Source organism: Talpa europaea (assembly GCF_964194135.1).
Source record: "Talpa europaea genome assembly, chromosome: 16".
Lineage (NCBI taxonomy): Eukaryota > Metazoa > Chordata > Mammalia > Eulipotyphla > Talpidae > Talpa > Talpa europaea.
The window spans coordinates 6,214,419-6,228,062 of NC_140084.1; the positions used below are offsets into that span (position 1 = coordinate 6,214,419).

The window sequence follows — 13,644 nt, forward strand, 5'->3', positions numbered from 1 at the left end:
GAAAGCGGTTTTCAGATCTGGTTGGATCTTGGTGAAAACTCTAGGACATTTCTGCGGCTGCTCTGCCCCGTGGCCCAGGCCGCCACTAGTGTGAGGCAGCACAAAGCTCCCAGCGGCTCTATTCGGTCTGAACCTGACTCCCCGCCATGCAAACCGCGCCCCTTCCCCTCCCCTAACAATCCCCCAGCCCCTGCCTCTGGAGCAGCAATTACCCGGCAAGGCGGCTGGGGAAGGGCCAATTAGTGCGGGAGAAGTGGCCCCTCCACGGTGCCCGAGCTGACCACAGCCCCGCAGCCAGCCGCTGCCTGGCCGCCGCGGCTCTCCTCGCCTGGCTGACGGCGGCTGCAGCCCGGGAGCCCCGAGGGACACCGTGTGGGCCTTCAGCCAGCTGCCGTGATGGATCCAGCAGCCTGGCACAGGGCCAGGGCCCCAGTGGACACCAGCACGCTGAGCCTGAAACTCACCGCCCCCGCTGGGTAGTGAGAGTGAGCTGAATGGGGGGAGGGGAGTCTTACCCTGTTCAGGTTCTGCACTCACCCACCCCCCCACACCTGCCATCCAGGTGCCAGCCAGCCATATCATCTGATGCTGAGAGAAGCAGGACTCTTCTGAGCACGGTGGCAGGCAGAGAGAGCTGGTGCAGCACACCCCCCCCCCCAGTGGGTTCCTTTAAAACTACAGCAATAACTCCATGGCTACGAGTGGTTAGGCTTGGGTCTATTTGTTTTGAAGTAAATCTGAAGGGAGGGAAGCCCATTTGAGTCCTGAAAACTGAGGCTAGGATTAGATGCCCTCACAAAGCAGAGTTCGGCATGCCTCTTTTGGGCAGATTTTGGGAGCTGTGTGTTTCTCCTTGGCCCCTTGGTCTGTGTGTGTCCTCAGATAAGCTACTTTCCTCTCTGGGCCTGGTTGTCATCATCTGTGCCCTGGGAACAATCTCTGTGGTCAAGCGCTACTCCAGCTGTGCCCCCGATCTCCTGTCTACTCCTAGCCCTTTCAGCCACAGGCTCTGTGGAGGAACATGCTGGTAACCCCAGCAAGGCGTCATTGGTGATCATAATGGATCTCTGACAGTGAAGGCGCAAGAACCCTTTAGGAGAGCCTTAAGGTGGAAGAAAAGCCTTTCAGGAAATTAGTACCAGTGGCAGGAAAATTCATCAAAAGCTGGCAGAGGCGCCTGCTGCTGATTCATGTCTCCTGCCTAAGGAGCAGCTCTTCTGACTGGGGGAAGGACTGGTAGCCTTCAGGGCCTCCCGAAGAGCCCAGATCCAAGACTCTAAAACGCTGGCGCTTCTTAGCCTTGGTGGAGGCACCGCCATCAATTTGCTGTTCCTGAATCATGGGATTCTGTAGTGCCAGCACAGGCTGCTGATGGGCAGGGGCCTTGATCTTTAACATAGCCCTTCCTTCTGCTGTGTGATCCTGGATACTCATTGACCTCTCTAATTCTTCCTGCCGGGTAGAATCCTGACCTCGCCTGGCTTCTTGGTGACCTATATAGCTACAATAGTCAGTACATGTGGGAAAATAGTAATTTTTCAAAGAGCGAGGATGCAACCATCCCCAAAACACCCCTAGTAGTTGGGAGTCTAATGTGAAAGCAGGGAAACAGCCTGAATGTGAGGCTCATTTTCCTAGGCATCAAGCACTTCCCACCCACAGTGCCCAGGTATGACAGGCAGAGAGCTGGTGTAGCACACACCTCCATGGGGCATGACTTAATCTGGCTTACAGTGTGAATGAACTCCTGGATATAACCTGACCTCCAAGCCCTGCCTCCTTTGGGCACCTACACACACACACTCATACCTCACATGTCTCAGAGAAAGCTCCAGAAGATGGGGCCATTGTTTGGCCCCACCTCACCCAAAGCTCCCCATTGGGCAGTCTTTGCAGCCCCTTCTAGCCAGCCCATGGCTGCCTTCAGCTCCCAGAATTAATCCATGTCCCAGCCAGCCAGCTCATTTGACGCTAAGAGAAGCAAGATCCTTTGAAGGGGCTATGGATATAACTTAGAGCCTCAGGGAATCTCGTCTAGGGCGACAAGGATTGCCATTGTCCTTGGCTGAGCTACAAATGGAGGCAGGCCAGAGTACACCTCTGCCTTGGGAGGGCTAACTAACCCCCTTGCCTCACTTGACCAGGTTCTTTTTTTCAGGCCCTCTCAGCTCATTTTATGGCATTTTGACTAGAACGTGTGTGAATTCAGGTTGTTACTCAGCGCTCCCCTTGACTGTCAGCATTTAAGGTGGATTTGTATCAAAGCATACAGCTGAATAAACCCTAGAATTTCAGAGCTAAAAAGGATCTTCGGTAGCCATAACCACCATTCCCTGAGATCTTAGATCGCTTTGGGCCAGACACTAACCCAAGTACCGTCTGTTGTTTTCGTCAGCCCTGTACACCCACCTTTTCCCTGTGACATCACCCTGTCCACAGCTACTCACAGTGATCATAATTCAGGGATGAGCAGGTAACCTGAACTTGGCCTATTCAAGACAAGCCCAAGCTTTTTCTGGGAATCTCAGGAAAAAGCAGTTCTCCTCACTTTAGGGTGAAAATAAGCCTAAAAGAGAAAAACAGAACCTAGAGAGAGAAAGAGAGAGAGAGAGATTTCTGCTGCAGTGCCAAAACACCTGGATCCAGCTATGACTGAAGTCATTTATACACCTAGATGTCTCAGTTAAATGAGCTAATACATTTCCTTTCTTGTACAAGATAGTTTTAATTGGCATTTAGATACTTCAAACCAAAACAGCCCTGATACATATAAGGCAAAGTCTTTGTCCTCAATTTATAGATTAGAAAACAGACACCAGCTAGCTCTGGGATCTCAGGTAAGTCACTGAAGCTCTCTGACATCAGGTTGCTCTAACAAAGAATGGGAGGAGTGAATTTCTTCCACTTCAGGGCACTTCTGCTCCCCTGGGAGCTCTCCTTGGGCTGACACGAGTTAGTTACTTGTTCTGTGTCTTGAATGAGTTAGTTACTTGTTCTGTGTCTCCGTTTCGACGAAATTGGACAGTAACTCCTTTCCCTCTCACCTTGTAGGAATTTGAGAGAGTCCAGTGAGAGTGTTTGGGAAATTGTTTTGTTCTAATAAAGCAAATGTTAAATAGTGTCCATATTTTACAAATGAGGCAAGCCAGCTTCATACCAGATAACAACTACTGTCCCCAAATGGCTCCTATCTCTTCCAAAACAATTTTTAAAGTTTTTAAAACCAAACCTAACAAAACCTTTAAAGGTTTATGGTCGGCTTTCCCACAGTATCTCGTTGGGCAGGATCGTGCTCAGAACAGGCCCAGAGAGTACGAGAGATAGCACAAAACAAAGCTCTCTTGGGAATAATTTTCTGTCACTGTTACAGGTTAAGTTCTCTAAGAGTCTTGCTTGCAGGATGTTTGTTAAGGAGTACCCTTGGGATCAAACCTGTTGATGGAGAGGAAGGAAGCAGAATTGGATAGAGGGAGAAACCAAGTTCCACTGCAGATTCAGCAACAGCTTCAGCTGATTCCATATAGAGCTCTGGTGCTAACATGGTCCATCAGCCTTGTCCTCTTGGGCCTTCATACTCCCATCTCGATCAGTCACTGGACATGAGCTACCCAGGAAGGAAGAGTGACCCACAGATAACCCTCTGGCTCGGGAGCCCCTGAAGGGACTGGGGTCATTCCCATTCATTGGGGTCACAAGTTCTTCCGTGGGCAGGAGCCAGATGAAGTTAGCACAAGGAACTAGGTAAGCTGCCAAGCCTGTGAGGTACATTTGAGGAGGCTGGGTCCACTCTGCAGGGCAGGCAGTGGTGAGGAGATTCTACCCAGCACAGCTGAGAACTTCTCAGAGGCCTCTGAATGCCCACTTCATGAAAGAGAATGCATTTGTTTGCCTAAGAAATGGGCAAGAGGCAAACCAGACAGAAATTTAGCCAGGGCTGGAACAGTCTAAAGCTGTTACTCATTCACTCAGAAGTCACCTAAAAGCGGAGAACTTTGCTTTACTAAATCATCTCTCCTGTGTTCCTGGGGAGAAGGCAGGCCAGGGAGGTGACCAGGGGCTAATAATTCTTTCTGCCTATTTTCAAAGCAATATTGCAACGTGATAGGGAACCCTGTCTGCCAGGATGGTTTAGAGCTTGGGAAAATAGGGAAAGAATCCAAGAACAGGGCAGGGTGTCAAGGTATCATCGGCAGGGAGACAAAATGAGAGAAGATAAAAGGATGCATTTGGATTCAAGAGTCGATAAATGAGCCAGAAGTGAGTGTTGAATTATTCAACCTCCTTTATTGATCCATTGATCTCTATCTGCAGGTCTTGGTTTATTCTTGGTAGGCGTTTCCTGTGTCTGAGACACTGAGAAGTGGAATGGGGGAGGAGAGATTTTTTAAGACTCAACAAGAAAGGCAGCGCCAAAGAGAAATTTGGCAACAGGTATCAGGTACCTTAAAATGTCCATACCTTTTGAAATAGTGGTTCTATTTCTGGAAATTGATCCTAAAAATACCATGCAAAACTTTTATGCAAAAGCTTTAAACACCATAATGTTCTTAGAAGCCTTATTTTAAAACAGCAAATAGAAGAAAACAACCTAAATAAATACCCAACAGTAGAGAGCTTGGCCAGGATGCCATTATGAGTTTCATATGATAACATGGGGGGAATATTTATGCTACAGGATGAGGTGATGAAGGAACACTCAAAACTGTATACAGAGCATATCGAATGTCATCACTATGCAAAGAAATGTGGATGGAAAGAAGTCAAAGAAGGGCATCCCTGGTGGCGCAAGGGGTTAAGTACAGCACTGTGAAGCTATCCCCAGACTCTGCAGCACGAGTTCGATCCCCTGGCAGGCCAGGGAGCTACCCACATGGCGCAAGAGATGTGGGTAGCTCTCCTGCCTCTCCTGCTGCTCCCCTCAGCAGTGTTTTTCAGTCAGTCTATCTGTTCTGTTCCCCAATCTCTCTGGTGAATCCTCTTACCCCCCACACCTCTGGCCTCTACCCCAGTTCCTCTATGCATAAATAAATAAATCTTTTTTTAAAAAAAGAAATAAGTCAAAGAAATGCACTGAAATGTTAGCAGACTGTTTTGAGGTAGTGGGACTCTCTTCCTATGTTTCCTAAATTTTCTACTAAAAATATGCACCAATTTTGAATAATTAAACAAAATTAACAGTGGGGCAAAAGATACCCTTATAAAGGCTGCACAGCAGTAAAATACACACAAAAGCTGCAGGGAGCCAAATCCTCCAGAACCAAAACCCAGGGTGCTGCTAAGTCCTAGGTACGCTGATTATCTCTGGCTCATCATATGCATTCAAATAATAGAATGAGGTGATTCTATTAGAGTGCAATCGATGGTCATATTGAACTCATTTTTAAAGAGAAAGTATATTTCTCTTCCCAGGAGAGAAAGGGAAGAATTTACACTAGGTGGTGGGAACAGTTAGAGCAAAGGCGCTGCGACATGTGAGGCTGTGAGCAGGCCAGTGTGGCTGGATTGCAGGGTGCCATGGGGGAAAACGATAGGAGCCGGGGTTGGAAAGGAAAGTAGTGATTGTGAGGGGTCATGAATGCTGCACTCAGGGCCTTTGCCAAGGCAAATCAGAGACTTGGGGGAGGGGTCTCAAGCTGGAGGGCATCATGCGGTTAGAGCTCACCACTGCCATTCTCTAGTCCCCTGGCTTAATCTGCTTCCCATCACCCACCAAGACTTGGAGAGTCAGGGAAAGGAAGGAGAGCAGTTCAGCAGCCCTCCCTGCTGATGATCCAGGTCTCCTGACCCCAGCCTGGCCCTCTTCCCACCACATGAGGCCCGGTCTCCATCCCCAGGCACCCAGACAAACCCCTCAGCCTCCTATGACAAACAGGCTCATTTGGAGCCTGGGCAAGATTTGCAAACGTCAAACTTGTAATTACAAGGATGAAATCATCTGGTTCCTTTTAAGCAAACGGGTTTATTGATCCCAACACTGAAGAATTGCTATTCTGGGGAAACTTGCTCCTCTCTGCTTTCCTCTCCCTCTGGGATGGCTGAGTTGGTGGGGGATGGTGGCAGGGAAGTTAAGAAGGGGGAACCTCTGGGAGGAGAAATTCTTAGGGGCTTAAGGGTGGATTTGATGTATATGGTATCTCAAAAAAAAAAAAACCACTCTAGGGGTCAGGAAACTGCCTCATTTAGACAGATGACACCCTCATCCTAAAACTAGAAGGTGGGTGGAGTCCAGGTTTTAGGCACTGTGCCAGTCACTAATTTTCCTTCTCTCCCACTCTCAAGTCTGATTTGTGGCTCCAGGTCCAACTTCAACTTTAAGAGGGCACAGTGTTTCCTCAGTAACTGAAGAGAAACTGTTTCCTTCGGAAAAATGCACTAGAGACTCAAGGACCTGGGAGGTCCTCACCCCCTCTCAGAGGCAAGACAATGCAGGTGACTGCTGACTTAGATCTCGAGAAAGCTATCCTTTTTACTGGACCTGGAGAGGCAGGATGTCTAGACTTAACCTTCAAGACCGGGGGGCACAAAAACCGGGGGACCAAAAATCGGGCTTCATAGGAAAGAACGCATAACCATCAAGGGCAAGAGGCCCATTCTGCCACTAGGTCCATGGTGGGACTTCATTCAACCTGCTGGAGCTTCTTTGGAAGCATGGTAGAGTGCCCCAAGATGGGGGTGGGGGGGCCCAGCTGCAGCTCTCTATGAGCTCACAGTTAAGGAAAAGAGCAAGACTTTTGGCATGTCTACCAGCAAAGGTGTTAGGGCGGAATGGTTAAGGAAATGATGCAGACTTGGGGGCATCAATAGGTGGGCTTTGGGCTGCTTCAAGACCAAAACACTGGGCCTCCCTGGTGGCACAGGGGTTAAGTCTTAGCATTATCAAGCTATCATCAGCCATTGCCACATGAGTTCAATGCCCGGCCAGAGAGCTAACCCACATGGCGCAGCAGACCTCTCCTGTCTTGCCCGCTGCTCCCCTCAGCAGTATATTTCAGTAGATCTGCCTGTTCTGCTCCCCACTCTGTCTCTAGTGAATCCTCCCACCTCTCGCACCTCTGGCCTAGGCCCCATATGCATAAATAAATAAAATAAATCTTTAAAAAAAAAAAAAGACAAAAAAAACTGGGAACTAATGAGGCAGCCAGCTCTGTCAGGGTTCTCAAGTGGGGCTTGAAGGTGATGTGAGACTGAAATATGTTATCCAGACTGGTCCAGAACCTAGTGTTGCCCTAATCTGGGACTTCACTTTACTTAGAGACTCAGCAAGAACCTGGCTGATCACCTGGCTACCTAGCTCAGTCGGCAGAGCATGATACTCTTAATCTCAGGGTCGAGGTTCCAGGATGAGGAACTGGATATGAGGAAGAGCACGAGGTATTAGAGTTATGCTGAGGAGGTGAAGATGATATATCCCAATGCTTAGCCATTTTGTTATCTGTAATGAGTGAAGATTTTGTCACTGTCCTTTGGTTACTTCCTTACTTTTTCAGGATCTCTATTTCTTCATCTGTCAGATGGGAACAAGATCTGTCTTAGAAGGTGGTTGTATGAACTGACTGAGATAAGGGGCCTATAAGCATCCAGCTTCACAGTTGGGTCACAGAATTGAGGGCCCCATCTCCTGTTCAACATTACTGTGCATTCTCTGCCCACCTAGGGAAATGGGAAGAGGAGGTATTGGGCTGGCTGAAACCTTAGGAAAGGAAGTCTCCAAACGTCAGGGCTTCAGAGAACTCTGCAAGGTTCCAGAGTGGGAAAGGGGTATTTCTAGACAACAAGCAGATCCCTCAGGTTTCCACGTGTGGCCCCTACCTGAGCTGGCTCTTAGCAAATCCCTCCATGCAGTGGTGCCTTGATCAATCTATACCCAGCTGGACTGAAGCACAAAGGTGAATATACCCAAATGGGGAAATTTTTCCCTTAATAATTCCCTTTAATCTAGTTTTAAAAGTAAGTGGGGGCCTCCCCGGTGGCGCAGCGGTTGAGCGCTGGGTTGCGAAGCTGCCCGCGGCCTCTGCGGCGCCGGTTCGATCCCCGGCTGCTCCCCAGCCACCGGAGGAGGGTCCCACATGGCGCGCAGACCTCTCCTGCCGCCGCTGCTCCCCTCAGCAGTGTCCTTCGGTCCTTCTGCCTGTTCTGCTCCCCGCTCTGGCTCTGGTGAATTCTCTCACCCTCCCGCGCTTCTGACTGTACCCAGTGCATGTATAAACAAACAAACAAAAACTAAATAAATAAATAAATAAAAACATGCCTCTATTAAAAAAAAAAAAATTAAAAAAAAAAAAGTAGGGCTTCCCCGGTGGCGCAGCGGTTGAGCGCTGGGTTGCGAAGCTGCCCGCGGCCTCTGCAGCGCCGGTTCGATCCCCGGCTGCTCCCCGGCCACCGGAGGAGGGTCCCGCATGGCGCGCAGACCTCTCCTGCCGCCCACTGCTCCCCTCAGCAGTGTACTTCAGTCCTTCTGCCTGCTCTGCTCCCCGCTCTGGCTCTGGTGAATTCTCTCACCCTCCCGCGCTTCTGACTGTACCCAGTGCATGTATAAACAAACAAACAAACAAACAAATAAATAAATAAAACATGCCTCTATTAAAAAAAAAATTAAAAAAAAAAAAAGTAAGTGGAAAATAGGCACTCCCTGGTGGCGCAAGGGGTTAAGCACTGCACTGTGAAGCAATCAGCAGCCTCTGCAGCACAAGTTCAATCCCCGGCCAGGGAGAATCCTACACGGCGCAGCAGACCTCTCCTGACTCGCCAGCTGCTCCCCTCAGCAGGGTACTTCAGTAGATCTGCCTGTTCTGCTCCCCACTCTGTCTCTGGTGAATCCTCTCACCCCCTGCATCTCTGTACCCCAGCTCTTGTATGCATAAATAAATAAATCTTTAAAAAAAAAAGTAAGCGGAAAATATATAAACGACAGGTCATTCAAGGAGATGGTCTCTTTTAGCCTTATTTCCCTGTCTTCCTTGCAGGTTAGCCACCAGACAATACCAAGTGTGGGTTACCCTGTGACCTGGAGTTGCCAAAAGCTGCCAAGCTGGTGCTGTTTTGGGTCTGCCTGGCAGGTTTTCCCATCCCTTTCCCTCAGGATATCATTCCCCACCCCCCGCAGAGAGTGACAATTAGAGTACTCTGTTCTGCTCTGCATACCCACCCTTCATGCAGTTCCACTGAACCTGGAAGGCTTTTCTTGACCCTGACCTTTTCCTTGTCAAAGCTCAGGATGTCTGTCTGAGCACGTAGGCCGCCCTAGGTGAATTCTACCTTGTCTCTTTGTGGAAGAAGGGTGCTTCCCTGTGGATTATTTTTTAGAGACAGAAATGGAAAGTTTGGGACAAATGTGTACCTACACAGAACATAGAGGTGCTGAATGGTGTCACACGGGATAGCCTTTATTTCCTATCACAGAGGCCAACAACAGCAGAAATGTTGTTCCCCTAGCCTCTGGCCTTCAAACAGGCCTTGTTCCCTGGGAGCAAACTCATCGTCTTCCTCTTATTTAAGCAATGGCTGCACTGAGCTAGTGCCTGGAAAACCTGAGGGAGAGGCAGCAGATGGGTGAAAGCTTCTATTCCTTGTGGGTGACTTAGTTCTGCCCTGGGATACAAGCTGCTTCACCCAACGTAAGTTGCACCGTGGTTTTTGTTGTTGTTTTTTTTTTAAGATTTATTTACTTATGCATACAAGAACTGGGGTGGAGGCAAGCAGTATGGGAGGTGAGAGGATTCACCAGAGACAGAGTGAGGAGCAGAACAGGCGGATTGACTGAAAGAGTGAAAAACACTGCTGAGGGGAGCAGCGGGTGGACAGGAGAGGTCTGCCGCACCATGTGGGTAGCTCCCTAGCCGGGGAGCAAACTCATGCCACAGTGGCTGCGGATAGCTTCATAGAGCTGAGACTTTAACCCCTGCTCCACCAGGGAGGCCCAAGTAGCACATGTTTTTTTTAAGACTGGTTTTGTCTGCGTTTGCCTGTGCTGATGTGAAATCTCCCTCTCCTGTGTCACCAGAACCTACAGGCAACAACAAAACTGCTCTTCCTATCTTTCCGCCTTTAGGTTCTCCCTGAGGCAGCCAATCCCAGGCAGGTGACATTCGCTGGCCAGCTCTTCACACCTGCCTGTACATGGTTACTTGGCAGAGGGCACACGACCAAGACTGGGTCAATCAAAGTTCTTCACGGGAATTTTACGACTTGGAAATGGAGAAATGGCTGCCTCCGCCCCTTGCCAGGAAATGAATGCCACCGAAACGAGACTGAGAGATTCAGCAATGAAAGAAATGGAGATAAAGTCCCTCTCTGTGATTTGTTTACCTGAAATAAAAACGCATGCCTTCCCAGCTTTAAGTGGGTCAGCCCTGGGGTTCTGTCACTCGCCGTGGAGACACCTGAGGGGGCGATTCTGAGGTAGCCGGAGACCGAACGTGCTAGAACCACATGAAGGCCCTCACGCGAGCACCGCGAGTTTGCGCGTGTTTGTATTTTAAGAACAAGCAAACAGCGGCTTCGCAGTCAGGACCCGTGCGGGGCCGGCAGAGCCGCGCGAGCGCCCACGGCTGCCGCAGCCCCGTCCCGCCACCGCGACGCGGACGCACGTGCCTCCTCCGCTCTCCGTCCACCGTGAGCCCCGGCCGGGCGCCGCCTCGGGTCCGGGGCGCGACGCGCCCCAGCAATTCAGTTACCTCAGGCGCAGGTGGCACGCGGGGCTGCTCCGCGCAGCTGAGGGGCCGCGAAGTTCCAGACAGTCGAGAGAAGCGGCCCGCGCGGGCCCCGCCGCCGGTGTCCGAGGGCCGGCGGGTCGCGCCGGGCCGGGCCGGGCCGGGGGGAGGGGGCCGGGCCGGGGGAGGAGGGCCGGGCCGGGCCGGGCCGCGCCGCGCCGCGCCGGGAGCTCGGGTTCGCCGCAGCCCGGCGGCCCCGCGAGCGGACGGGCGGCGCATGCGCGGCGCGGCCCGCGGAGTTGTGAATGGTGCGTTTTGTTTGCCGGAGTTTGGGGCGGGCGGGCCGCGCGCAGGAGGGTGGGGCCGCGGGGGCGGGGCGGGCCGCGGGGCGGGCGGCGAGAGGAAGTGGCGGCGGCGGCGGCCGGGGGCGGCGGGTGCTGGGTCCGCGCGGGCGGGAGACAACGGCCGGGCGGCGGCGCCGGGGGCTGCGCGCGGGCGGGCGGCGGCACCTCGGGCTCGGGCGCGGCGTCCACGCGGGCGGGCGCCTGAAACAAAGGGAAGCGCGAGCCGGGGCGCCGCGGGTGGGCGCAGGCGGTCGGCGGGTGCCCGCGCCAGCCGGAGCCCCGCGGCGCGGCCTCGGGCGGGAAGATGCCGCGCGTCGTGCCGGACCAGAGGAGCAAGTTCGAGAACGAGGAGTTCTTCAGGAAGCTGAGCCGCGAGTGCGAGGTGAGGCGGCGGCGCCGGAGGCCGCGCGCGCCCCGAGTGGGCCCGGGCGGGGAAAAGTTTGGGCGGGCGGGCCGGGCCCCGCCGGCGCGCCCGGGGCAATCTCGCCCGGCGGCCGCGCGGCGCTGCCCGTCCTTATCGGCGCCGCGGGCGGGCGCGGGCGGCGCCGCGGATTTGCCCCTGATTGCGGCGTCTCCCTCGCAGATTAAGTACACGGGCTTCAGGGACCGGCCCCACGAGGAGCGCCAGGCGCGCTTCCAGAACGCCTGCCGCGACGGCCGCTCGGAAATCGTAAGTCGGCGGGGCGGGGGGCCGGGGCGCGGGGGGCCGGGGGCGCGGGGGCCGGGGGCGCGGGGGGCCGGGGCGCGGGGGGCCGGGGCGCGGGGGGCCGGGCGCCCGGCGCGCGGGTCACTTGTTGCGCCCCGGCCGCGGCGCCCGGCGGGTTCCGGAACTGGGCGGCCGCCGTCTCACTTCCTACTCGGGATTCAAAATGCGAAACCAGACGCCGGCGGGCCGCGTCCTCGCGGGGAGACCTGCCCCGGCCCGCCGCGGGGGGAGGGGGCGCCCGGACACCCCCGCGCACGGGGGGCCTCGGCGGGGGGACGCCACCCCGGCCCCGGCTGAACCCGGGAAGGTGGTGCGGGCGGTGGCGCTGACCGAAGGCTTGGGGTGCACTGACCGAAGGCTTGGGGTACATAGGTGGGAAGAAATCATCCCGGGGTGGGGGGGATGAGGCTTCATTCAGGATTCTGGCTCTTGCACGATCGTTTGTTTTTCTTGGACGCTAGATTTTCGGTGAAGCTGTGTGTGTGTGTGTGAAGCTGCCTCCCCCGTACAACAGAATGAATCTGAGAAATCACCCAGGGGTTAGTTAGCTCTCGTCCTGGCAGGGGAGCGGGGGAGTCGGTGCCATCCTCTTAGAATGTTAAGCCTCAGGAGGATCTGAAAGACGCCTTTGCAGGCTCTTTTCAAACCTGATACCCCGCTCGGGGCTGTCGTGCCTGAAGAATTGAGTGGATTGGAGAAATCGACAGTTGAACTGGGGGCTGTTTCATCTCCACCAGACTTTATGTTGAAGGGAAAATATAAGTGTCCTCGTTGCCCTCATCTCCTTTTGATTTGTCCTTTTGATTTGTCCTGTTGGAGGTGCTGATGAGACCGAAAAGTGGGTAAGAAGAAACTAAAGACAAAGGTTGATTGTTAATTTTAAAAAGTAAAAAAATTCAAGTATTGTGTAATGCAGTACCGTTGTCTACTTGATGGCTTGGACCATTGCTTTTGCAGACTTAAGGTGAAGATCCGGTTTGAATTGGGGTTAATGATAAGACATTGGAAAACTCTCACCCCCATATAGAGAATATTTCTTTGTATTGAGACATACTACATATTCATACCATAGAATTCTCCCTTTTTGTTACTGAAGTCGAATTTATTTTTAAAGAATATGTGATAGTTAAGATGAAGGCGTTTTCGATTTATTTACTGATAGAAGTTACTGGCTAAATTTATTAGCTCTGGAATATTTTGTCGTTATTGCACATTATGAAAGAAAATCTTCACTTTTTAGCCCACTTCCAAGTTTCTTGACTAGTTCAGTACTTGCATGACTCAAATGTATAGGACAAATATGTTTTGGTTTGGCACTGAGTGGTACAAGAATCCTTCATCTAGCCTGCTCTGTGCAGGTTTTATGTAGTTTTTTTTTTTTTTCATCATAAGTTCTTGATTATTTGAATTTATAGATCACTAGATTTACTGTTCAAAATTTATCCTACGACTTATAAGCAGGCTGTGGTTTTTACTTTGACTGGACAAGGTATCATTTTGCATATATTTTGTCAACAGCTTTATATGGCAAACATCTGTCTAGAACACTACACTGTATATGTACACACATTTATAAAACATAGCACCATATATATGATTCCCAACAGGTTTTTTCCCCTCTTTTCTTTATGTTTTGGACATCTCTGACATGTTAGTTGTGCTAATGAAGATTTTATATTTTTTAAATGTAAAACAATGTAAGGGCTGCGATGCTCATCTTTTCTTAGCTGTAAAACTTACCCACACTCTTATTGTAACCTAAAATAAAAGTGATTATGGATAAGGAGTAGAAGAATCTGTTTGGTAAAATCTCATTTAATTCTCACTGTACTAGGAGTGTGGGCGATGTCTCCAACACTAATGATTAATAAAAGAAAAAATGCTTATGAGAGGTATGGTGATTACTTTGAGCAGTAAAAACTATATACATTTTTAATCTTGAAGA

At 51.5% G+C, this 13,644-nt stretch overlaps 1 protein-coding gene across 6 annotated transcripts in view; it reads left to right on the plus strand.

Moving 5' to 3' along the window:
- Positions 1-11,297: 11,297 nt before the first annotated feature.
- The window catches only part of CBFB (core-binding factor subunit beta), a gene marked incomplete at both ends in the record, with an annotated part of 41,074 nt that continues 38,727 nt past the window's right edge, over positions 11,298-13,644 (plus strand). For all 6 annotated transcript variants that reach the window (XM_084257580.1, XM_084257581.1, XM_084257583.1 and 3 more), the window contains 2 exons: positions 11,298-11,375; positions 11,577-11,663. In XM_084257580.1, the coding sequence (XP_084113706.1) occupies positions 11,298-11,375; positions 11,577-11,663 (165 nt within the window). The remainder of the gene's footprint in view (positions 11,376-11,576; positions 11,664-13,644) is intronic.